The sequence below is a fragment of the Esox lucius genome, chromosome 12 (genome assembly GCF_011004845.1).
Source record: "Esox lucius isolate fEsoLuc1 chromosome 12, fEsoLuc1.pri, whole genome shotgun sequence".
NCBI lineage: Eukaryota > Metazoa > Chordata > Actinopteri > Esociformes > Esocidae > Esox > Esox lucius.
The window spans coordinates 23,401,505-23,427,490 of NC_047580.1; the positions used below are offsets into that span (position 1 = coordinate 23,401,505).

Below are 25,986 nucleotides of genomic sequence, written 5' to 3' on the forward strand. Positions count from 1 at the left end.
TTGCAAGGGCCATGATCTACCACGTGAGCCACACAGGCCCGTTCCAAGGTTTCCCTTTGCAGCATTCAACCATTTGACAGGGCTGTAATCAAGATGATATAAAATAAGTGCCTGTGGGACTTGTTTGGTCGAGTATGGTGTTGAATGCTAATCTCTTTATGACATCCAGACCGCTCCCAGTCTTTCCAACCACTAAACAATTATGCTTAGACCAAGACCTTTCACAATCTATTCATTCATTGACCAATGAAATTCTTACCTCCTGATAGTATTTCTGTGACAAGGCAAGGCCAGACTGTGTGCATGGTCCTGGTGTAGATCCTCACTCTGTTTTATTCTTCTGGGTCTTTTGCCAGGGACATGTAGATTCATTTCCTGAAAGCAACACCCCTCCCAGGTATTCCCCCTCCTTACAGCATACTGTAACATACAGAATCCAACCAATATGCAGTCATTCCACATTAGAATTGTATGGCCTCACGCATTTAACTTCACCATAACTCTACCCTTTATTCAAAGGGCCTTATCTTACAAGGAATCAGCTTGGTTCTCTTATCATATTTTCTCTTTCCTTAAACAACACACCACAAGATATGCCCAACATTGAGACAAGATTGGGCTGCACTTGATAAATGAAATTATAAGACATCAAAGGCATAAAATTTTTTGCACATACATCAACGTGTTGATTGCTTGCATCCAGGTCTCATTTGAGTGTCTTTTGTTCTAACACTATATGAAATGTTACAGACACATTGGTTTTGAAAATGTTGATGAAATAGCTTATGGTGATTTTGATTGCTATCTTAATGGAATAAGTAAATTGGAATAAATTGGTATGATAATGTTAATCTGGATAAGGCTGATTGAGTAAGCACTGAGAACTCTATTACTAATACATTACTAAACTCAGTCGAGGGTCTCAACCTGAACAAAATATTAAGATATTTACCTCCATTATTTTCCCCTCTTATGACATCTTGTAAACCCACTTCTCATCACCAGTGCACACAATCTACTTGCAGTAGCTGTCTGCCAGGGAAACATAAAGTCTGGTACTCGCTTTACTTACACTTCTCAGTAATAAGTCCGACTTGTTGTAAATTTGAAGATGGTCAAAAAAAAAATCTATGCCAATACAACATTACCGGAAAGATGTATATTTAAATGTTTTTATTCTTAATGGAAAACGATACGGAATGTTGACATGATACTAATGTATTCTGGGAACTAGAAGCATCCATGCTGACTGGAGGGAAGGAGACACCTGGCCACTCCAGATATTGTTGACAATGTTGATTCTTATTGAAGTTAGGCCTATCAACCATATTTGCTTTGTCGTTCAAAAACACAGCCTGTGCTGCGCTCAGCATTGTATAATATTTTGATAGTTATAATGTCTACTGTATATTTGGAAGTCTTTTCTCTCATAGAAAATTTAGTTGGAGATGAAAAGCTCAAAATATACCCATATCCATGACTTTAAATACCCAAGGTCTTACTTGCATTAATGAGAGCTATGAACTGTTTCAGATTTTATCATTGCTGAGAGTGTTGTTACAGGTAACAAAAGACTATATGTTTTCTCTGCTTCTGAATTCTTCAACAGATACTTTTCTTTAATGAGTGGCCATCAAGTAAAGATGGACCTAGCGCATATAAACATGCAGATTGGTTACTGCCTGCGTATGAAAGTTTAATTACGGAGTAGGGAAACATAAAAGCCAAATGCCATCCTCCCTGCCAGGCAACAATCAAATTAGGTGTCATGACCAACAGAAAGGGGAGGATAAAATGCAGCTCGGGAAGACAATGCAACGCCCTTTTCGAGGTGCTGGGGACACCAATTGGCCTTAGCTCTGCTCGATAAAATGACTAAGAACCAAGAAAGACTGGACCTTCATTTAGAGTGGTTGTAAATTGTAGTGTCATCACTGAATCCATTTAGTCTACTTTTGCATACAGAAGTGTAGAAATTATGGCAGTATTGTATCTTTCCCAGCTTGGTTGCAACTGCTGCAGCAGGCATATACAATAACACTGGCTTACAATAGCAGATGCTTTGCCTTGTTTGTACTTGAGTAATTAATTAGGATCCACATTCGCTACTACCTATCTGTAGTCAAGGCCAGATATAAGATGGGACAGTACACAATATAATGACAGTAACAGTAAGGACACATTTAAAATAAGAGTAAACATGTAGCATTGCATAATATAAAGTGAGAATATAAAATAACTGCAAATATGCTCTTAGCATTCTAGGCATCATGTTGGCCTTCCATAATCCTTGACATTAATGTAGCCATAACATTTCCTCAGACTGCAATATTGTTTCAGCTGTTTTGTTCAAGCATGTCCTGATGTCCTAATCTTACAACTGTTATAAACAACAGAAACTTTGACAGTGTCATTGTTCCTGTTTGATGTCAATACTATGCATAATCAATGTGATCATAGATTCTTACTGAGTGTAAATGTACCACATGAAATACAAAATGGTTCCGCTAATAAACGTGCAACAACCACACTAATAGTTAAACACACTCTGATGATTTAGCAGTTTGTACTTCTGGACTGGTTCCCACCTGCTTTCCTGTGTACATCAGGCTCCTTGAATGGCCAACATCAATTCCGCATGTTGCACATTCTAAGCAAAGATTCTACACTGGATGTGTTAAGTGTGGGTGTATCTCGTTTTAAATTCCCTGACCAACCCTTCTTAGAGGATAGATAATATGTTTGGCTTCAGAAAACAAACCATCTACCCGTTTGGAAACCTTTCCAATGTCTTGGCTTGCTCACCTTCCCAGCCAAGATCTGACACCATACTTGCCAGCGCAACTACTGCTATGTGTGTTGTATTAAAGGGTTGGACTATGTTATGTCAGGCACTTCCAAAGTAAGCTATGACCATTTCCAAGAACCTCATGTGATGTGCAGTAGCAGGGCTGGTTCTGGCTTTTTGGGAGACCTAAGAATTTCATTCGGTAGCCAACTTTCACACCATAAACGTTGTAAATGTTTATAGCAACATGTTCGAACAATCAATATATATTGAAGCCAGTAAAGAAAAGGTACTACAGAGGGGCCTGTTAGAGGTTATTAATTAGCATCAGAGAGAATGTCTGATGAATAAAAAATATGGAATTATTAGGATGTTTCACCTCTACTCTAGGTGGCATATCACCTAGATCACAAGTGTCAATCTCATTCCACAGAGGAATGTTTTTACTCTGAAGTGGTGTCAAAGTAAGATATGTAATACTGTACAATGAACACTTAAGTGAATAATTAACATTACAAAACAAAACAACATATTTAACTACTAACAACCTATTTAAAATCAATGAAACTATTTTTTAAGTAAAATTATATATTTAAATCCTTATATCCTTATATAACAATAATAATGATAGTAGTCCCAATTATTATAACATTATTATAACATTATAGCTAATCATCCTTAACACAAAAGTATTAAATATTTACATTTAAGTCATTAAGCAATGTATTTAGTACGCTTGGTTCTGTTATAACATAAAACCAAATGTTGTCATGCAACACATGAATATACGCACAGAAGGCCGTGTGAGTAGAGGAAATCTCTCTTGAGTGTTCTTCTTTGCAAAATTGCTCAACCTCCATCAAGTTGGACTGGGAACAGCAATTTCACAGTTCAACTTTCCACATTTTCAATTAGATTGAGATAAAAAAAAAATTTGACTTGGCCACTCCAAGACCTTTCTGTTTTAAGTCACTGCGGTGGTAGCTTTGGCTGTATGCTTGAGGTCATAGCCCTGCTGGAAGATGATCCTGCCTGGGTTTCTCGGTACCCTGTTGCCTCCGTTTTGCCCTCTAATATGTAGGCCTTTATTAACTAAAGAATAATTTCACTTTGCCCAGTGATCATTTATGACTTTCCATATCTTTCCACTGCCACACTAAAATGGGCCAGCTGGCTGCGCTTCTCCACTCTTGGCTCCCAAAAGATTCCTACACCCTTCATTTGACACTGTGAGAAGTTCGATAGGGGGTTGTGAGCAGGGTCGTAATGTGAACAGCATAAGAAGCGAACAACGGTAGCATTTGGAACAAATGAGCAATTGGTGGCTCACATTAACGATAAAATACAATTACACTTTGTTTAATTTTTCTAACAACATTACAACTTCAACATTACTCGTGTGTTGTCCAGTCCAAATATGTTTCATGATCTGTATCCATTTGCCATATTACTTGTGACTGATCCCACTGCTGTTCATGCTCTTCTCGTTGAAAACACACAGGACTTGAATAGGAAGGCAAATTCAGAGATGGAAGGGTCTTACTATGGTAATCAGGTCCAAGACTGTCATTAGCCAGACATTTGGGGGTAGTGCGTAACAAAGTAATAAGAAAAATAATAGTGCATGAAATCACATTAGAATGGGCAGACACAAGCTCTGGTTCTCAAACGGTGGTCAGTCTCAAACAGCTGTCAGTATCGATTTTATTTCCCTCACTGATAAAGGTATGGTGGTAGGAAACTCATCCTCAAGCTGCTGCAGTGCACTGAGTCAAATGTACATTAATGTACTCAAATGCAATGCTGTTCATATTCAGTGCATGATAAAGACACATTCTGACAGGGCATATGATGGCTTTCATTAACAACAATACAATTTCATATCTTGCAGGAATTGCTGGCACTCCCGTGATCTTCAATGAGAACGGAGATGCCCCTGGTCGCTATGCCATCTACCAGTACCAGATGAAAAACAATACCAACGAGTACAAGATTATTGGTCACTGGGCAGACCTGCTTCATTTAAATGTATGGCTATTTTTCTCACTTTGACTTTTGTTGTTTAATGCATTGGTTTACCATATAAGCCGGCCAAAACTGAGACAACACAGCAGGTCAGTAGATCTCAGGGAGCCTGCTGTAAGGTTGCTGTTGCACACAAAACCTTTACCATTTTTATAGATTACCCTTAGCTGCTGTGAAACGTAGATCCAGATGTAGCGATATGAGGCAAAAATATTCAGGAAGCGTAAACAACCATGTTGCAATTCAGTTATTTTCTTACTTGGAATTGGATTTTCCCCGCAGGCCATTTCGAGTAACCTTCAGGCATCCAACACGTAGGTAACATACAAACTAATGGCAATAGGACAGGACTGCAGTGTTTATCAAATTATGTTTACCATGATGAATTTGCCCGTTTTTCAATTTATGGCAAAGGGCTTTTTGAGTTATAATTTATGAACAATGCTGTATTTCATGCATTTAGATAAGAACAGCTTTCAACGCAGTGACTTTGTGATTGAAAATAAATTGTAGTAATCGTGTTAAATGGTGTTCATCCTAAAAACAGATGTTGTCTTTCATTCCAGCATCCTTGTGTGCTTCTGAGTGTTTGAATACACTTTAATCCACAAAAAGGTCTTTCTGCCCTAATGTATATGTATATTTCTGTAACACCAACATCTTATGTTTTGCCACAATGTGATGAGTGTTAATAACTCTTTCTTGTGTGTCTATACATAGGTATAGACACACATGATTAAAATAATTTATCGTGATTAATTGCATAAATATCTGTAGGTAATCACTATTAATCACAATTTTAGAATGTGTTAAAGTTTGGTCCTAAATAAAAAAAATCTGTTTAAAAGGCAGTGCTTTATGCTAAAGACATGTTATATTTTCTTGTTATGGACATTGCTTGATTTTAAATTAAGTAAGTGCAGGAGCTGTCTTTTCCAAGTTGGTCCATTAGAGCAGGGTATGACATGGCCATTTAATCCCTCCCCTCAAATGATCACAGTGACTGGCAGAATCTATTGGTACCCCATGTGAATCTAAATAGAAAGTTGCTGGTGTCTGATCCAGTAGTTCTACCATCTTCAACCATTGTGCTCTTGATCAAGGCACCAAGTTCAATAATAATGATGTCAGGATTCTGTATAAAACACCCATCAGCCCCTCTGCCTGGAAAGCTGCAGGCATGTAATCCAACACTGAATCACACCTATGCTTTTTGAGGGATTGCACAGTACTTTGATTATTAGGCAAAATTTGGTTAGAATGAGGTTCAGATTAGGGCCCGCGAACAAGTTTTGATAGATGTTGGGCCACAACCAAATATGTGTATTTATTAAACGATTTCCAAATGCAAAAAGGTAGATCACTTAAACAGGCGAAGGCATAAGGTAGGTAAGGTAGCCAGAGATGTTTAAATGAAGAAGTGGCAGCTCCTGCTCAAGTCAAGCACTAACTAGGATTCTGAGGCAAAAAAAAAGACAAATGTGTTAACGGTGACAAAGAAATTAATGTCTATAAGCATTTTTTATTAATCATGTGTTAACACGTTAATTGTGACATCCCTAATACAGTGAGGGAAAAAGGTATTTGATCCCCTGCTGATTTTGTATGTTTGCCCACTGACAAAGAAATTATTATGCTATAATTTTAATGGTATGTTTATTTGAACAGTGAGAGACAGAATAACAACAAAAAGATCCAGAAAAACACATTTAAAAATAATTATAAATTGATTTGCATTTTAATGAGTGAAAGAACTATCTAAATCAGAATGATTTCTGGCTCCCAGGTGTCTTTGATACAGGTAATGAGCTGAGAATAGGAGCACACTCTTAAAGGGGTTGCTCCTAATCTCAGCTTGTTACTTGTATAAAAGACACCTGTCCACAGATGCAATCAATCAATCAGATTCCAAACTCTCCACCATGGCCAAGACCAAAGAGCTGTCCAAGGATGTCTGGGACAACATTGTTGACCTACACAAGGCTGGAACGGGCTACAAGATCATCGCCAAGCAGCTTGGTGAAAAGGTGACAACAGTTGGTGCAATTATTTGCAAATGGAAGAAACACAAAAGAACTGTCAATCTCCCTCGGTCTGGGGATCCAAGCCAGATCTCACCTCGTGTAGTTGCAATCACCATGAGAATGGTGAGGAATCAGCCCAGAACTACACAGGAGGATCTTGTCAATGATGTCAAGGCAGCTGGGACAATAGTCACCAAGAAAACAATTGGTAACACATTACGCCGTGAAGGACTGAAATCCTGCAGCGCCCGTAATGTCCCACTGCTCAAGAAAGCACATGTACAGACCTGTCTGAAGTTTGCCAATGAACATCTGAATGATTCAGAGGAGAACTGGGTGAAAGTGGTGTGGTCAGATGAGACCAAAATCGAGCTCTTTGGCATCAACTCAGCTTGCCGGGTTTGGAGGAGGAGGAATGCTGCCTATGACCCGAAGAACATCATCCCCACCGTCAAACATGGAGGTGGAAACATTATGCTTTGGGGGTGTTTTTCTGTTAAGGGGACAAGACAACTTCACTGCATCAAAGGGATGATGGACGTGGCCATGTACCGTCAAATCTTGGGTGAGAACCTCCTTCCCTCAGCCAGGGCATTGAAAATGGGTCGTGGATGGGTATTCCAGCATGACAATGACCCAAAATACACAGCCAAGGCAACAAAGGAGTGGCTCAAGAAGAAGCACATTAAGGTCCTGGAGTGGCCTAGCCAATCTGTGGAGGGAGCTGAAGGTTCAAGTTGCCAAACGTCAGCCTCAAAACCTTAATGACTTGGAGAAGATCTGCAAAGAGGAGTGGGACAAAATCCCTCCTGAGATGTGTGCAAACCTGGTGGCCAACTACAAGAAACGTCTGACCTCTGATTGCCAACAAGGGTTTTGCCACCAAGTATTAAGTAATTATTTCACTAATTAAAATGCAAATCAATGAAATGCGTTTTTCTATGATTTTTATGTATTTTCTGATGTGTTTATTAACAAACATAATGAAATGTAATATATACAGCTCCAAAAAAAAAATAAGAGACCACTGCAACTTTTTCTTTCCTTTCCAAAAAAGTTAAACAGGAACGTTTTGTGAGAGGAACAGAAGCATTCAATTTGCAGTGGTCTCTTAATTTTAACCCTTCTGTTCCTCACTCAAAACCTTCCTTTTCAATTTTTTCTGGAGCTGTGTATATATATATATAAACATTTCATTATGTCTGTTAATAAACACATCATAAAATACACTCTTTATGACTGTGTAACAATCACTCCGATAACCACTTCTCCTTTACTCCCCCCCCCCCCGCCCCCCACCCCAGCAGAATAAGGACATGCGGTGGCCTGGAGGGACTCAACAGGTACCCCAGTCTATATGCAGCCAACCCTGCCGTCCTGGGGAGAGGAAGAAAACTGTGAAAGGTGTCCCCTGCTGCTGGCACTGTGAGCGCTGCGATGGTTACCAGTACCAGGCGGACACCCACAGCTGTAAGATGTGCCGATTTGACCTGCGTCCCAACGGGAACCACACAGCCTGTGAGGCCATCCCCATAGTCAAGCTGGAGTGGAGCTCTCCCTGGGCGGTCATCCCAGTCCTCATCGCTGTGCTGGGCATCATGGCCACCCTGTTTGTAGTGGTCACCTTCATCCGTTACAACGACACGCCCATTGTCAAGGCGTCCGGGCGGGAACTTAGCTACGTGCTGCTGACTGGCATCTTCCTGTGCTACGCCACCACCTTCATCATGATCTCTGCCCCGGACTTGGGCATCTGCTCCCTGCGGCGGATCTTCCTGGGTCTGGGGATGAGTATTAGCTATGCGGCGCTGCTCACTAAGACCAACCGGATCTATCGCATCTTCGAGCAAGGGAAGATGTCAGTAAGCGCCCCGCGGTTCATCTCCCCAGCATCCCAGCTGGTCATCACATTCAGCCTGATCTCTGTGCAGCTCCTTGGGGTATGCATCTGGTTCCTTGTGGACCCCTCTCAGGCTATTGTCGATTATGAGGACCAGCGCACATCCAACCCGGACATGGCCCGTGGCGTGCTCAAATGTGACATCTCAGACCTTTCTCTGATCTGCCTGCTTGGTTACAGCATGCTGCTCATGGTTACCTGTACAGTGTATGCCATCAAGACCCGAGGGGTGCCGGAGACCTTCAATGAGGCCAAGCCCATCGGCTTCACCATGTACACCACTTGCATTGTCTGGCTAGCCTTCATACCCATCTTTTTTGGGACCTCACAGTCAACGGAAAAGGTAAACACTTTAACAATTGAACTTGTTAATAATGCTATAAATTCAGCAGTGCCCTCACACCCACACATTCATAGTTCCTAGCATTTAAAAGGCCAAAGGAAGTTGAGGGAAATAAATGATACAATGTTATTTTTATTAAATAAACACACACAGTGATTCGTTATTTAAAATGTGTTACAAAGCATTCACAAGAACTTTGAATATTTTATGCTGGACTTGTCAGTGTTAAAGTTGTCACTGTAAAAAAATCTAATTAAGCTTTAAGGCTGTTGAACAGCCCAGCTTCGTCATTTGACGTTATGTACCTGATATATGAAATCCTGGGACTGCACAATAGTGTAGTACAATTATTTAAAATTGCCATTTACGTAGGTCAAAATAGAGTAAATAAAGTAATTTCCCACATACCATGAGATATGTTCATTTATAATCAGCTAGCTACTTTTACTGATAATATGGCCAACCTAAAAAAAAATATTAGGTGCATTACCTCCTACTGTTTTGGAATTAACATCAGCACTCAGCGCTTTCGTTCATTGACAATTCTTTCTCTCAGGAAAATACTGGAAGGAAGATTGGCTGCCATGGGTCTTTAAAACAAGAACAAGCCAATTAAATTCACTTGAGTGTGCCAAGGATTAGCTGACAGTTTTTCTGTTTAGTATTAAATATTGCTTCTGCAGTTCATTGTGAGGAAAATTTCCCAGTCAAGTCGGCCTTGTTGTATAACATCAGCCTCTTGTGTTTGTGGATGCCTCAGCTATTCATCTTGTAAAAAGATGTGCTGCTCTCTGTTTCACCCAGCGGGTTGCCAGGCGTTGAGTGCTGACTTGTGCAGATAATTAATTTCACCTGAAGTTTGTTTGAATATGTTTTCTTAAACAATGCTTTTGATTTTGCTTTATAGAGACAGGGAGTTCCACATAGTCAATCAACCAATGCAGGCAGATGTGCAGTGAAATGAGATCCTCCGCACAACAGATGTAATGAAAATCACAGTGTCTTTTGATAACAACTGCTTTATTGGATAGAAACTCTCTCTGGCATTCTGATGCTTCTGTAATTTTCAGAAAGTGACTTGTCATTTGATTTGATGTGTTATCTTTACTGGTAATGTGGATGAATCAGCCATCCATTGAGATATAAGTGAGTAAAATGAAATATGTTTGGGGGTATTTCATGAACATTTTGATAAGCGGATTTTCGTAAACATGACATACGTTTTCTTACCAGAAAGGGACATTGTCACAAGTATATTTTTTTTCGGTTAATAATATAATTACACTGAACAAAATTATAAATCCAACACTTTTGTTTTTGCCCCCATTTATCATGAGCTGAACTCAAAGATCTAAGACTTTCTCTATGTACACAAAATACCTATTTCTCTCAAATATTGTTCACAAATCTGTCTAAACCTGTGTTAGTGAGCACTTCTCCTTTGCCGAGATAATCCATCCACCTCACAGGTGTGGCATATCAAGATGCTTATTAGACAGCATGATTATTGCACAGGTGTACCTTAGGCTGGCCACAATAAAAGGCCTCTCTAAAATGTGCAGTTTCACTGTATTGGGGGGGTCCAGGGGTTGAAAACCGGTCAGTATCTGGTGTAACCACCATTTGCCTCACGCAGTGCCACACATCTCCTTCGCATAGAGCTGATCCGGTTGTTGATTGTGGCCTGTGGAATGTTGGTCCACTCCTCTTCAATGGCTGTGCGAAGTTGCTGGATATTGGCAGGACCTGGAACGCGCTGTTGTATACGCCAATCCAGAGCATCCCAAACATGCTCAATGGGTGTCCAGTGAGTATGCTGGTCATGCAAGGACTGGGATGTTTTCAGCTTCCTGGAATTGTGTACAGATCTTTGCAACATGGGGCCATTTATTATTATGCTGCAACATGAGGTCTGTATCATGTGGGCAACAGCTCTGGTGGACATTCCTGCAGTCAGCATGTCAATTCCACGCTCCCTCAAAGCCTTTGACATCTGTGGCATTGTGCTGTGTGATGGAACTGCACATTTTAGAGTAGCCTTTTATTGTGGCCAGCCTAAGGCACACCTGTGCAATAATCATGCTGTCAGCATCTTGATATGCCACACCTGTGAGGTGGATGGATTGTCTCGGCAAATGAGAAGTGCTCACTAACACAGATTTAGACAGATTTGTGAACAATATTTGAGAGAAATAGGTATTTTGTGTACATAGAGAAAGTCTTAGATCTTTGAGTTCAGCTAATGATAAATGGGGGCAAAAACAAAAGTTTAGCGTTTATAATTTTGTTCAGTGTAAATGCACAGAAGTTTGCATACCCTGGCAGAAATTGTGAAATCTTGGCATTGATTTTGAAAATATAACTGATAACAAAACTTTTTTTTAAGGGTATTGATCATATGAAGCCATTTATTATCACATAGTTGTTTGGCTCCTTTTTAAATAATAATGATAACAGAAATCACCCAAATGGCCCTGATCAAAAGTTTCCATACCCTTGAATGTGGCCTTGTTACAGACACACAAGGTGATACACACAGTTGAAAATGGCAATTAAAGGTGAATTTCCCACCCCTGTGTTTTATTGCAATTAGTGTCTGTGTATCAATAGTCAATGAGTTTGTTAGCTCTCACGTGGATGCATAAGGAGCAGAAAAGAACTGTCAAGAGACCTGTGTAACAAGGTCATGGAACTTTATAAAGATGGAAAAGGATATAAATAGCAATTGCCAGTTACTTATTAAGAAGTGGAACATTTGGGGATCTTTTGATACCAAGCAAAGGTCAGGTAGACCAAGAAAGATTTCAGCCAAAACTGCCGGAAGAATTGTTCAGGATACAAAGAAAAACCCACAGGTAACCTCAGGAGAAATACAGGCTGCTCTGGAAAAAGACGGTTGTGTCAAGGAGCACAATACGATGATGATACAAAAATGAGCTGCATGGTTGAGTTGCCAGAAAGAAGCCTTTACTGTGCTAATGCCACAAAAATACAATATGTCCAACAACACCTTGACACGCCTCAGAGCCCCTGGCACACTGTAATTTGGAGTGACGAAACCAAAATAGAGCTTTATGGTCACATAAAGAGCTCTATTTGTTTGGAGAGGGGTCACATAGGCCTATAGTGAACAGAATACCATCCCCACTGTGAAGCATGGTGGTGGCTCACTGATGTTTTGGGGGTGTGTGAGTTCTTAAGGCACGGGCGAATCTTGTGGAAATTGGTGGCAAGATGAATGCAGCATTTTATCAGAAAATGCTGGCAGACAATTTGCATTATTCTGCATGACAGCTGCACATGGGACGCTCTTGGACTTTCCAGCACGACAATGACCCTAAGCACAAGGCCAAGTTGACCCTCCAGTGGTTACAGCAGAAAAAGGTGAAGGTTCTGGAGTGGCCATCACAGTCTCCTGACCTTAATATCATCGAGTCCGTCTGGGGAGATCTCAAATGTGCGGTTCATGCAAGACGACCAAAAACTTTGCATGACCTGGAGGCATTTTGCCAAGACGAATGGGCAGCTATACCACCTGCAAGAATTCAGGGTCTCATAGACAACTATTACAAAAGACTACACACTGTCATTGACTTTTAAACAGGAGTTAATTTTTTTCTTTGTTTCCATGTTTTGTTTTATGATTGTGCCATTATGTTATGGCCTACAGTTGAATGTGAATCAACTGTATCAAGAAATAAAAGACCTGTTTTGCCTGCTCGCTCATGTTTTCTTTGCAAATGGTAAATTTCTCAAAGGGTATGTAAACTTTTGAGCACAACTGTAGATCATATAATTATTAGATTTCTTAAAATTGCTTTTTATTTAATAGTTTGTGATCTTTTTGATAAATTTTCATATACCTTGTAGCATGTATTACCTTGTGTGGCATACACACAGACTGCCCGAATATTTTCATCTGACTGTCAAACAATCACATCAGTAGGCTCTCCAGTTGTCTATCAACTCTCAGAATAATTACAGCATCCAAAGAGTGCAATATGCAATTTGAAAAGGTTATTATCAAACCGCAACATGTTCGAGGGTATATTGCCCATTTCAAGTCAATGTGCTCATGATGTGCAGGTGACATAACTGGACAATTATCCAATGTGAATACAAATATGGAATGTTCACTTACAAATAAACCGCACCAAGTATTTTTTATTTATTTATTTGAACGCGTGTATAAATCACATTCACACGTACCCAGAAGTTGATTTTCCATCATTGTAATACGTTTGGTTTTAAGCCACTAGGTACAACAATGAATTGGTTTGGGTCAGAAGTATGAAAGAAATCCCGAAAGTATTACTCCTTCAATCATTAACACAGGATTACATTTCATTAAAAAGAAAAAATGGAGCTGAGCGTAATAATGTTATTGAAAAAACAATTGAATGTTCATATATGTTGTAGGATTAGGTCCATACTATCAGTCGAACAAAGATGCACTGTATACGCATGTAAATATCTTCAGAGATGGCATCTAATGAAGGATCTAACATTTCTCTCAAACGCATTGTGCTGTCTGTTCTTCATGCATTTGGTTTAATCTCTAGTAACAAATTATACTATTAATAAGAACCTATAAATAAGTGTTTCCTAATCCCTACTTTCTTCCAACTAAATGGGAAACTTTTTGCAAAGAGTAGATTGCAACAGAAAATGTACAGAAATATAGAATGCAAAAGTAATTCTCTTTTGCTCTATTCACAATGTGTGCCCTATTCATATGTATGCTCTATTCAATTACAAATCCACTGCTTAAACACTAAAAAATCATAGATGGTTCTTGTCTACCTACAATCTATAGTCAATATTCAGTTTACCAAGTGTGGCCAGCAGTGTAATCTGTTCTAATTCAAAGTGGAGAAATCAATGATAACAGAAGTATCTTCTCAGACTTCAGAAATCAAGGATCAGGTTTGTGTTCTGATCCCAAAAGAAATTGCCACTGAATACATGCAACAAAATAAGATATAGTTAAAGGAAATATAAAACAGAGAGTTCTGTGCCATATTATCTTTGGTTCTACTGAAACTTTTGTTGGCTTAGAGAAATAGCGATGCCTGCTGCCAACACTGTTGTTCAGCATACTGTTGTATCAGACTGGTGGAAAGAGGAAAGTGTGAAGAAAAATTCAACTGCTCATGATGCTGTGAAACATAACGGAGGTAAAAAAAAATTGTGGGTACTGTATGTATGGCTCATGTAGAAGTGACTCATTTCCAATGATGATTTGACTGCTGACAGCAGCAGTAAAATATATTCTGAATATTATAGAAACATACTTTCTGCTCAAATACAACCAAATGCCTCTTAACTCATTGGACAGGGCATCATTACGCAGCAGGGCAATAATCCCAAACACACTGCCCTAGCTACCAATATGTGTTTTAGGGCCCAGACTTTTATTGCTCCTGGCTGTCCAAGTCAATAATCCGATCTAAATTTAACAGAGCATGTCTTTCACATGCTAAAGACAAGCCTAAAAACAAATAGGAGCTGAAACAAGCAGTACAGAAGCTGAACATCAACATGTAAGATAACAAGTGTATGGGGATTTTTATGGGTTGCAGACTTATGGCAATCATTGAATGCAATGCAACCAAGTACTAAACAGAACTATTTAACTGTATATAATATTAATCTGTCCAAACATGTTTAGTTCACTAGTTTGGATGGACTACGTACAAAATGTGCTGTAATTTCTAAAAATAACCTCCAACTGAGGCTGAAAATAAGCTCTTTAACCATAGTTATCATATTATTTTACATTTCAGAGGCCTCGAATACAGAGCCAAATAATAACAATTTGCCATTCTCTGTACTTGCCATTCACAGTGTAGCTTAGTAGCTAAAGTTAATGTAACCAGCCAGGCTGACCACGATGCTTATTCATGCATGTATTATTCAGTAAATAAGCAGTGCAGCTAATCCAGATGTTTTGTTTTGAACATCACATTTTGTAGTTTGGAAGCAAACACAATGAACTTCTAACCTTACTGTCACACAGCATGGAGCACGGACAGCCACAAAATGTTTGTTATTTTGTTCCCATTGTGTAATTACAATCTGTAATGAATGCAAGTTAACAGTTTTTAGGGAAGTGTACCTAAGAATTATTACAGCTAATGACATTGTTACAGTGTAATAGCTTATGCAAAAATACTCTCATAAGGGCCCTAATTTACACTGGAGATCAATCCTGTCTGTGTTGTTGGGAGCACTCCTCCTAAGCCACCACAATTATACACCTTCCAAAGGGTGTAGGTTTATGTTGCATATTTGTGGGGTGATAAAGAACAATCATTCCTAACATCTCCCCCCTTCTCTTGCTGTCCAGGTTGGCATAGCTTCCAAAACATTCTTGGTAATTTGGTCAATATATTCAAGCAAGCTGAAATTCCCCAAAATATCTGTATTACTTTAAACTCTAATCACCAATTGTTTTTGGAAGAAAATGCTTCCAAAACATTCTTGGTAATTTGGTCAATATATTCAAGCAAGCTGAAATTCCCCCAAATTTCTGTATTACTTTAAACTCTGGTCACCACCAAACCTTTCTTTCACTAAATGTACTGAAGCTGTCTTTCAACACTATTATGTTTGTTGTTTGATGTTTAATATGCTAATTATGCTAATTACACTAATTAGTATAAATACAGGCACACTTTTAAATTGGGATTTCCTTAGATAGGTTGAACAAAGTTAGTTTGATCTTAAGAGAGTCTATTTTAATGTTAATTAATGCTTATTATGCAAATAGTACTCATAATTGATAAGCATTTAAAGGTTTAATGTTGGGATAGCCTAAACATGAAACAAATTTGGTTTGGTCTCTTTAGCTTGAATGGTACAAGAAATTACATTTCAGGGTTAACTAACAGTATGTACATTTGGCTAATTACAATAGTCAATATAGGTTTTTATAAATTGCAGTTTAGGATAGCTTTAATGTTGGTGTTGTAACTTGACTGGCCAAGAAGCATGACCATTTTGAATCAAATTCTCTGTATTCTTTGGCTCTCTTAGAAAACATTAATGTATTAGAAGCTCATTTACGCACACCAAATAAGACAATAAAACAAATCAAGAGTCTTGCTTTGCCTTTAGCAAGCTCACCTAATAAGACTATGAGAGAAATCTTGAGCCTTGCTATGCCTTTGGCAAGCACACCTAATAAGTCTATGAGAGACATTTTGAGCCTTGCCATGCCTTTGGCAGGCACACCTAATAATACTATGACATTGAATTGTGTTTTAACTGTTGCAGGGACAAACAAAAGAACGAAGACTGAAATAAATCTAAAATTGTGCTTTGCCTTCAGCAAGCACATTATATAAAATCCAGCTGACACAATTTCTTGTAGTGAACCTCAAATGATCAGGGCCCGGTTTCCCAAAGCACTAAGATGATCGTAAGATGCACGTTCTATAAATCTATTGGATTTTTCCCACTGTGATTTATATTCCCAGTTAACCAATCAAATATGTTGATTGCTATGATTTAAGTAAATATACTATATAGCTACCGGAGGAACTGATAATTGGATATCACGTGATCGATTTCCGGAGATATGCTTTTGATTGCCTGAAGTCCACCCTGTTGGTTGAATATAACAGTTTCGTCCATCCAACATTTCATTACTACTTTGAGTTTTCCATTTTTCTATTGATGCCTAAACAGTAGTACAATACATCGCCAGCAATATAATATGCTTCTGATTAGTAATCAAGCTATATCGAAATGCAATGAATAGGCTATATTTCAAAACGAATGCATGCCCAATTCCATTCCAAACCCACAAATGACATAATTCCATTCCAAACGGCCGTACAAAGTAAATACATGTCTGTTTTATTCTTGTATAAAGTCTTTCAAATGAGATAGTAATTTGTTAAAACAAGATACTAAGTCGTTAACATTTGAAATATAATGGGTGTTTGTGAGCTTGCATCTCTGTTTTGCAGTATGATCATGTATTTCCTACAGGATCTTCCTATGTTCCAGAAATGGAACTGGGCCCATAATATCAGTTGTCACGCATATGCCCATAACAGATAAACATGTGAATACATAAATGCATTAACATGATTTGCTTAATCCAGGAATGGCTGTATATGCATTTCTTTGTAGATGGTGTTTTCTACTTCAGCAATCTCTGAGTAGCATTATTTGTCCTCTGCAAACATCAAAGTCTTGACCATATTTTTATTTCTGTATTGCCACTGGCTGTGTTTTGTTTGCAGCAAAAATTCTCAAGATGTTATTCATTACTTATTGTAGTTCACTGTTGTTGGGAGCCACCATAATCTCCCTTTGAAGATGACATAAGGGATAGAGTTGAGCTTTTTTTGTGTTAAAACGAGCAGTTATCATCTGCTTCCACGGTATTGCACAGAAAGTACTCCTATGTCTTTGTCACAGTGTCACTTTGTTATTAAACTCCGCAGAAGGTATTGGACAGCTTTTACAGAGCCTTTTGCAACTCTCATAGCTGGTCTTTCTGCTTCATATCCTGTGTATGGTAATAACAATGTAAAGCCATGCTCCCTATCTTCTCTACATGGCAGTGAAACGTCCCAGACAGGCAGAGCATGACATATCGTCATGCATGATAATCCCTGTCCAGATAACCCTGCCAATCACCTGCTTTGTCCTCCTTATCAAAACACACAAGGGAGATTGGTGCTTTGCCACCCTCCTTTCAAGCAGGAGACAATGTCACAATTAACAGAGCCCTATTGCTACCTGCCAGTCTGCTGCTGCCACCCACGCCCTCCAGGGGTAGCTCCACTGCTGCCAGTCAAACGGGAGTATGGTCCTCATTCTGCCTCAAGCCTCAGCCATCTCCTTTCCACCGATGAACATCCATAGAATCCAATGTTTATTAACAAATGAATTGTATAAGAATGGGACTGGGCGGGCCACTGGTCTTCTACCAGTAATTCTAGCATTAGCATAGGTGTCGCGGCAAGTATAAAATCTTAGGAAGTGCTAAGTTATTTTCACATTTTTGGGATCTGTTGTTTCAGCTAATGAAACATGGGTTACTTTTTCAATCAAAATCAGTTGCTTTTCACAACCAGGCAAACCTATAATGACACTTCTTGCAGTGCAGTGGTTTTCAGGTGATGTGCCGTGAGAACTCCCCAAGGGTGCTGTGACATGATATTTGCATAATGAAAATGTAGTTATAAATATATATGATTGTTAAGTTTATTAATATTGTATCCAGTCAAAATAAATTGAAATACATTTCCACTATGCATATATTTGAATTTGTACATTGACAATTGGTTAGGCGTTATCTTGACCAACTGCACTTGGATGTTAGGTATTTTCAATCGCAAATTAGTTAAATACCCAGCTTTTAGGATCACATTTTCATTTTGTTGCTTTACTCTATGCAGGATGTGGCACTTTCCACTTCATTGAAACTGTTACCTGCATGTTACTTGAAGTGTTTTCATTCTGCCAAACCAAAACATTTTAGTAGCAAAAATATTTACTGATGTTAAATACGTTTTTGTCTTGCACTTCCTTGGGCCCTTTTTATCTTGTGAAATTTGATAACGGAATTTGACTGAATTACAATTTGTATTTAAATATTTTGCATCAGGGATTTTCTAGCATTTAGAACCACCCGTTTGTAAATAAAGGGCAAATACATTCATAGAAATCTGTGTGCACTGAAAGGTAGTTTTTCATTTTCCCTAAAACTAGGGGATTTCCAAAACTTGAAAAAATGAATACCTTCAGCATATTTTCAGTATATATATTATATATTACAGCCTCTGTTGTTCTAGATGCTCCACTGGTTTGCTGTTTTCATCTATCCCCATCTTGGCTCAGCTGCAAAGTAGAGATGCATCAGTTAGTTTAAAAGTTACTATATAGCGATAAAACCACTTTTCTGGCTCCTACAGTACCTTTCAAGTAAATATTTGCTTACCTCATAGACAAATTATATTGGTACATGGAATTGGGGAAACTGATAGATAGTTATATATAATAATTGAAGTATCCAAAACATGTATTATAAATAAGATACTTTTAGTAATAAATATTTGACTGAACTGATTCTCTGGTCAAGTGTTGCATGTTTGGGATAAGCCTGTAGACATGGCAGATGTCATGGTATCATTTAAAAATTGCTGTTTGCTGACCCATGGTAAGCAATGTTTGCAGCATCTACAAAAGGAATATGTTACTATGAAGACATCTTGGTGTTTTGATAGTAAAAATGTCTCTGTCTGTATAAATGGTATATAGACTGCATTCCGGTAGCATTCAGGCTGCTTCAGTTTTTCTACATTTTGTTGTTACAGCCTTATTCTCAAATTAATTAAATTGATGTTTTACCTCATTCACAAAATACCTTATAATGAACTTATAATAAAGTGTGTATAAAACATGTCTAAATGTTTTTATGAAAACAGAAATTACATTGACATCAGTATACAGACTTCAACTTCAATCAAACTTTAATTGGGCTGTGATTTGGCTTTTACTGAGAATTGGCTTCTGTCTTGGCACCCTACCATCAAGGACTTATGGGCGAAGTTTGGCAGAGATGGTTGTTATTCTGGAAGGTTCTCCCATCTCCCCACAGGAACTCTGGAGCTCTGTCAGTGACCAAGTCACTTCAGTGTGGCTGGACGGCTAGCTCTAGGAAGAGTTTTGCTGGTTCCATTTAAGAATAATGTAGGCCACTGTGTTCTTGGGGAACTGCAATGTTGCTTCTTTTTTCTTGTACCCTACTTCAAATCTGTGACTCGACACAATCCTGTCTCTGAGCTTTATAGACAATTCCTTCAACCTCATGGCTTGGTTTTTGCACTGTCAAATGTGATTTGGCACAGTCAACTCTGGGACCTTACGTAGGCCTTTCTAAGTCGTGTCCAATCAACATAATTTACCACAGGTGGACTCCAATCACATTGTAGAAACATCTCAAGGATGATCAGTGGAAACATGATGCACCTAATCTCAATTTTGAGTGTCATAGCACTGGATATTGCTGTGTTTTATTTTAGTGTCAACTTGGTTTTGCTTGATGGAGTTAGCTCCTTAAGCTGTGTGCGTTGTGTCCAGCTTGTGCGGCTTATAACAGTCGTTATGACGTGTGTGCATGCTGGCCTTTGAACTACAGAAAATGTGCATGGGCTACACACACACTCCCTCCTCTGGTCATCCCTTCCCTCAAAACAGTGCACTCAGTACCAGCATATGTGTTTTTAAATTAGAAATGCATAAAATTCAAACAATCCCATTCAGTCCCACTGCAGCTGTGATGAAATGTATATTTAACCCGAAAAAGTTGCTGTACTGAAGACAGTATAACTGCATCTCAGCTGTGCAATTAATCGTTTAAATCTGAACTGTTTTGTAATTTGGCAGTCAAGTGTCCAATTACATTGTTCTCAGCATACAACACTGTAGTCCGAAAAAAGCTCAACATAACTAAAAATACCACCCCCTACTGTATTTGCAATGCAATACATTTACACAATGGAAATACAATTGTTTATTTATCTATTTATTTATGTATGTATATTTCTATAATATGGCACTTTTAGTCCTCTGTACAATGTGGCAGGCTGCACAATTGTTCTGTAAATATTTTTGCTTTCATACTAAAGTTAGAGAGCTGTGTTTCCAATTTACACCGATTTCCCCTCTTTCATCAGTCCCAGAATAGCTCAGCAACTCTGTTCCGAAGGGAGATCAAATTAGGTTCAAAATAAGAAGTTGTAAACAAAAAGCCTTTTGCAATTCTGTAGTAGTAAATCCCTGATACATATGTACGTTCAACACAGAGAAAAATGACAGCCCTCCAATAATATTATATTCTCTCTCTCTCTCTTGCAGTAACAGTGCTTTTGGTCAATGTCGTTTTCTACAACATCAGTGAATTAGTCTTTACTGTCTAACAACTCACACAGGTGACCAATTGGATCAGGCACAATTACTCCCATTGAGAATATGATATAACCTATAGGAGAAGCAGTGAGGCATAGTCCTAGGTATTGTATTGATGTTCTCAAGATGTCTTTCCCATTCTCATTGCCTATAGCCATGTTTCCTATGCACATCTGTGAGTCCCAGCTGCCTTTACACTGTCATCACAAACCCTTCAACCGGAGCCCAGGCCCCACAGGCAAAACATCTGTACTGTGCTCACTCATTGGCCTTCTCATCACATAAAAACAAAACAAATAAACATGCTGATAAAAACAAAAGCAGGAGCTGATGAATAACACGAAAAGCACTTGAAAGCACAGCAGCTTGCATGTGTCCACTATTTGTGTCATCATATTTGACTGTTCATATCCCTGGAGAATTCTGTATACTAGGAAAAACTTAGTGTGGGGCAGAATTTTACCTGGTGTTTAATAGCATCTGAGCTGTAGAACTGAAGTTCACTAGATCCCAGAGCTGGCAAGGGGAAAAATCTATAAATGGAAATGTGTCTTCTCAGTCAACTTACCTCGTAAAATGATATTAACAATTTTTCCTTTTCTCTCCATCTCCCCAATCTCCTCAACAGATGTACATCCAGACCACAACCCTGACCATCTCTGTGAGCCTGAGTGCCTCTGTGTCTCTGGGGATGCTCTATATGCCCAAGGTCTACGTGGTCCTTTTCCACCCAGAACAGAATGTGCCCAAGCGCAAGCGCAGCCTTAAGGCTGTGGTCACTGCAGCCACCATGTCCAACAAGTTTCCCACAAAGGGCGGCCTCCGGCCCAATGGAGAGGCCAAGTCTGAGCTGTGCGAAAGCCTGGAGACACAAGGTTAGAAAGAAAGCCCTTAAAGATGGATAAAGATGGGAATAGATGTCAGAAGTGACTTGGGGAAATTAGAACCCAACAACATTTTGTTTTATCCTTAATAGTTTTTTACTTTGTTTTTAATGTTGAACATAATGATCTTCCGCATTTTGGGGGATGGTTTTGCATTACCGTCCGCTGTGAAAACGTTGGCTTTGTGTCCGGACTTTTGGTATACACCTTCCCTATCGTTTGGGTTGTTGGGATGCAGTTAGTCTTTTGAGTAATTATTCATTTTGTATAATGTTTACACAATAAATGCCTAGTTTTTCCTTATTTGGGAAAGCCTTTTGTTTCAGTTTAGACATGTTTTGGTTTGCCAAATAAATACCATGACATTGTTTAATTTGCAGAAATCTAACAGTAAATAATTTATTTTTCTGTTTAAAAGCAATTGTTTTACTTACAGAATGGTTTAGATTCTAAAGGAGAAAACCAAATAATCTTAATCAGAATTTTCTAATAATATTTAACTTCATATTGATAATATATAGAATGTTAACAGAAATGTATCAATATGAACTAAGATAATCATTTACCAACATTATGTCTATTTTCTTCATTCCTGCCCCAGCAGTTCTTCTCTCAATCTACTTTTAATGAAGCAAACAGTGGCTGGCTAGCTAGACCAAAACTGGAGAAAACAAAGTATCTGTACCGTTTGACCATGTACAATCCGTGCCTGTTTTGTCACAGTCCGATCATCGAACATGTTGATAATAGATCCTTTTTGAGTGTAGGAGAAAGCTGAGATTACTTCCAATTAAACAGATGAGATGAAGTATGTTTGTTAAACCCACAGAAGTGCGTACAAACATCCACTAAGCATAGAATACATTTATGGCACACCCAATATGAGCATTGTTACAATATGCTAGCTGTCTGCATAGCTGGCTGCATATTGACATTTGGTTGCTGCTTATGCTATTTTCAACTTTGTTCCCCACTGTTTGTGTGTGTAGTAAGCTAACCGTTGAGTGTGGTTGACTTGTGGGGAAACAAATACATGGATGAAACTTAAATATGTCAGTGACATAAAACTATTATTCAGCAATATCTTTTTGACTGTTTCATGAAGTTGTAATACATTTATTAATGAATAATGAGCTGGACATATTGATTAGCAAACAAGCATGTTTTGCTAGATATCTGCTGAGTGGAGCATTCCGATGCATGTAGAATGTGGGTAAAGGGTGTAGTAATGAAACCATATCATGAGATGCCTCAGCCCACCACTAGTTTTCAGTATAAAAAACACAAACGGGTGACCCTCTTTTAATTGTTGCAGAAGCTCACCAAAAAATAATGTGAGGTGCTTGCAATTATAACTGTGTGAAGGACTAGATATCATTTTCACAATACCAAAATGTTTCTATGGATAGATACGATACCATGCAAAGTATCATTAGAACTGGTGACATTAGCATTCTGTTCACCCTGCCCCCAAGGACAACTGTTCCCATTTTTAAATGATTCTCCTCTTTTACTACACACAAGCTCAAGGATTCTCCTCCAGTCATTACAACACATAGAATTTGACTTCACATTTTATTCTAAGACATACTATATGACAGATGATTTGTACACATCCAAAAGCCTCCCTGTGATATGGCATTAATGTTATTGTGACACAATTTTTACATCTAGTTTTTAAATGTAATGAATCCATTCCCTGCCCCAGACATCCTCCTCTGTGGCTCGCACACATCCCCAATCATACATACATAGACAAACACACACAACACTTCTCACATAGCTTTAGCTCACTCTCTTTTTTTCTGCACGCACACACACACACACACACACACACACACACACACAGAAACACACAACTACCAGAGGCCAGATTGACACAGACCACTCCTGCTTTCTCTCTTGCTCCCAAAAGCAATTGCTCCAATCAGAAACTCATGAAATAGATAAAGATTGTTATAATATAGTTTAGAATAACATTGATTTGACAAACTGTAAATGTCCTGCAAATGACTAAATGAATGCTACATGCTGAGGAGCCTATCCAAGTCTGTTCTTTTTCTGCCATCTAAATGTGTGCAAACAATAAAAATATAGAACACTCCGACTATACAATACATATTCCAATAAATTATGTTGTTACATAATTAGCATGACTGAGCAATATTGTTTTCTAAGGAGTAATATAAAACAGCCATGGTTTATCTGACTACATAAAAGTTGTACTAAGTAGTTCTGGTATGGGAGAAGAGGCATGAGTGGTTACAGACACTTGGTTTTCAGTGAAGCTGTGCTCTGTTTTTCCTCTGTGGCAGAGTTAGTGGCTACATGACAGCAATGCCTAAATAGCTGGCATATGCTATATACAGCTCTGGAAAAAATGAAGAGACCACTGTCCTTTTCAGAAATGTTGTGAGTGAGGAACAGAAGCATTCAATTTGCTGTGGTTTCTTATTTTTCTTCTGTTCCTCACTCAAAACCTTCCTTTTCGACTTTTTTGGAAAGATATGAAAAAGGTGCCATGGTCTCTTCATTTTTTCCGGAGCTGTATATATATATTCACATAGAGTGCATGCTAGAATAAGCTAGAATAATAAGCTGAAAATAGAGTGAATGCACTTAGAGATATTTAATAGAATGTGATGATGTTCCACACTCGGGGGCGAGCCAGATGACTCCAGGAATATATTGAATTACAGACAATTCAACTTTTTGAGTATATTCCTTAAAGTCAGTGATTCATTTTTGAAGGGAAAGTATAACATTTATTTAAACTTAATTGATGGTGTTATTATACACTTTAGTCAGTGTTATTTCCAGGATGCAGGAAAAATAATGTATGCCAACAATAGTGGCAGTAAGCATTGGCTGATGCTCTGAAATGCTGTAGTGTCTGGAAGCAGAACATAAAGATCAGAAAAGGGAGCAATGGATCGATAGGAATGGCTTCAGATTCAGGTATCATACGGTAGCGTTGGCCAGACTTATTAGTTTTCCAGCCTCCAGCTATTTCATTGGTTTAATAGGAGACAGGATTATTGCTACAGCACTTCAACTAAATCCTACAGACACACAGCTGCCGTCAGAATCAACAATAACTGTAAAAGTATGTTGGCTATAGTATTTCAAATCCTGGGGAGAACATTTACATTTCTCGATTGTCACATGTATACAGAATTTATTTCCTGTATTAATGCATCATCACAATATTCCTATCCCCTTTAAGAACCAAAGCCAGAGTATTTCTATCACCTCACAAGACCAAAGATGACCAACTACCTACCATCAGTCCATTCCTTTTTCCAATTGTTCAGAGTATTCCTATCCCCTTTAAGAACCAAAGCCAGAATATTCCTATCACCTCACAAGATCAAAGATGATCAGATACCTACCATCAGTCCATTCCTTTTTCCAATTGTTATTTTTTCCAATTGTTCATGTTGAGAACATTTGGAATCCTTTATATTTAAATACAGTGGAGAGCATTGTATTTAAAATATCCAGTAACATTCCCTCTGAATTTGAAGGAGACAGGAGATTGTCACTTTTCAGAGTTTATTTAAACTCCCAATATGGGAATTTTTAAAGACACTGCTGCATTGAAACAACAAGAGGCAGAAAATGGCATGCCATGGTGAAATGGAAAAGTGATTATAGCACCCATCAGAGATGCTTCCCCAATTTCACAGTGTGTCACCTTTGATACCCCTCTGGCCTGAGTCGGTGATCTAACAGCTGCTCTTTGTGCTTATGTGTCAGACTGTGGTGAGGGAGGGGAGGCCTGTGAGAGACTTTAGACCCAGAGGTAATGGATGGAAAGCCTGACTATTTGCTCTCCTTTCACTCTATGTGACTAACCACTGATTGATTAGATGCCTGCCTAAGTTATGTTTGCACAAATCCTCACCACGGCTGCCCACGGCTAAAGCATGCATTGTGTCAGACAGTTTTCACGCCCACATGCACACACCCTTGACCCGGAGACTCTGATGTAGGTAGACAATATTGGCGTGTTGTACTGCAAATGGCCTGAGAACTCGGTGGCAGCCTGATGGCACCTGATGTGGGAAGATGACACCACTCTGGGCTGA

At 38.7% G+C, this 25,986-nt stretch overlaps 1 protein-coding gene across 2 annotated transcripts in view; it reads left to right on the forward strand.

Annotated features, from left to right (window-relative positions):
* Nucleotides 1–25,986, forward strand: part of grm4 (glutamate receptor, metabotropic 4) — a 285,814-nt gene that overhangs the window by 255,707 nt on the left and 4,121 nt on the right. Inside the window, exons 8-10 of one of the 2 annotated variants that reach the window (XM_020051365.2) lie at nucleotides 4,680–4,816; nucleotides 8,142–9,080; nucleotides 21,640–21,886. In XM_020051365.2, the coding sequence (XP_019906924.2) occupies nucleotides 4,680–4,816; nucleotides 8,142–9,080; nucleotides 21,640–21,886 (1,323 nt within the window). The remainder of the gene's footprint in view (nucleotides 1–4,679; nucleotides 4,817–8,141; nucleotides 9,081–21,639; nucleotides 21,887–25,986) is intronic. The other variant, XM_034296161.1, reaches the window with a different exon arrangement.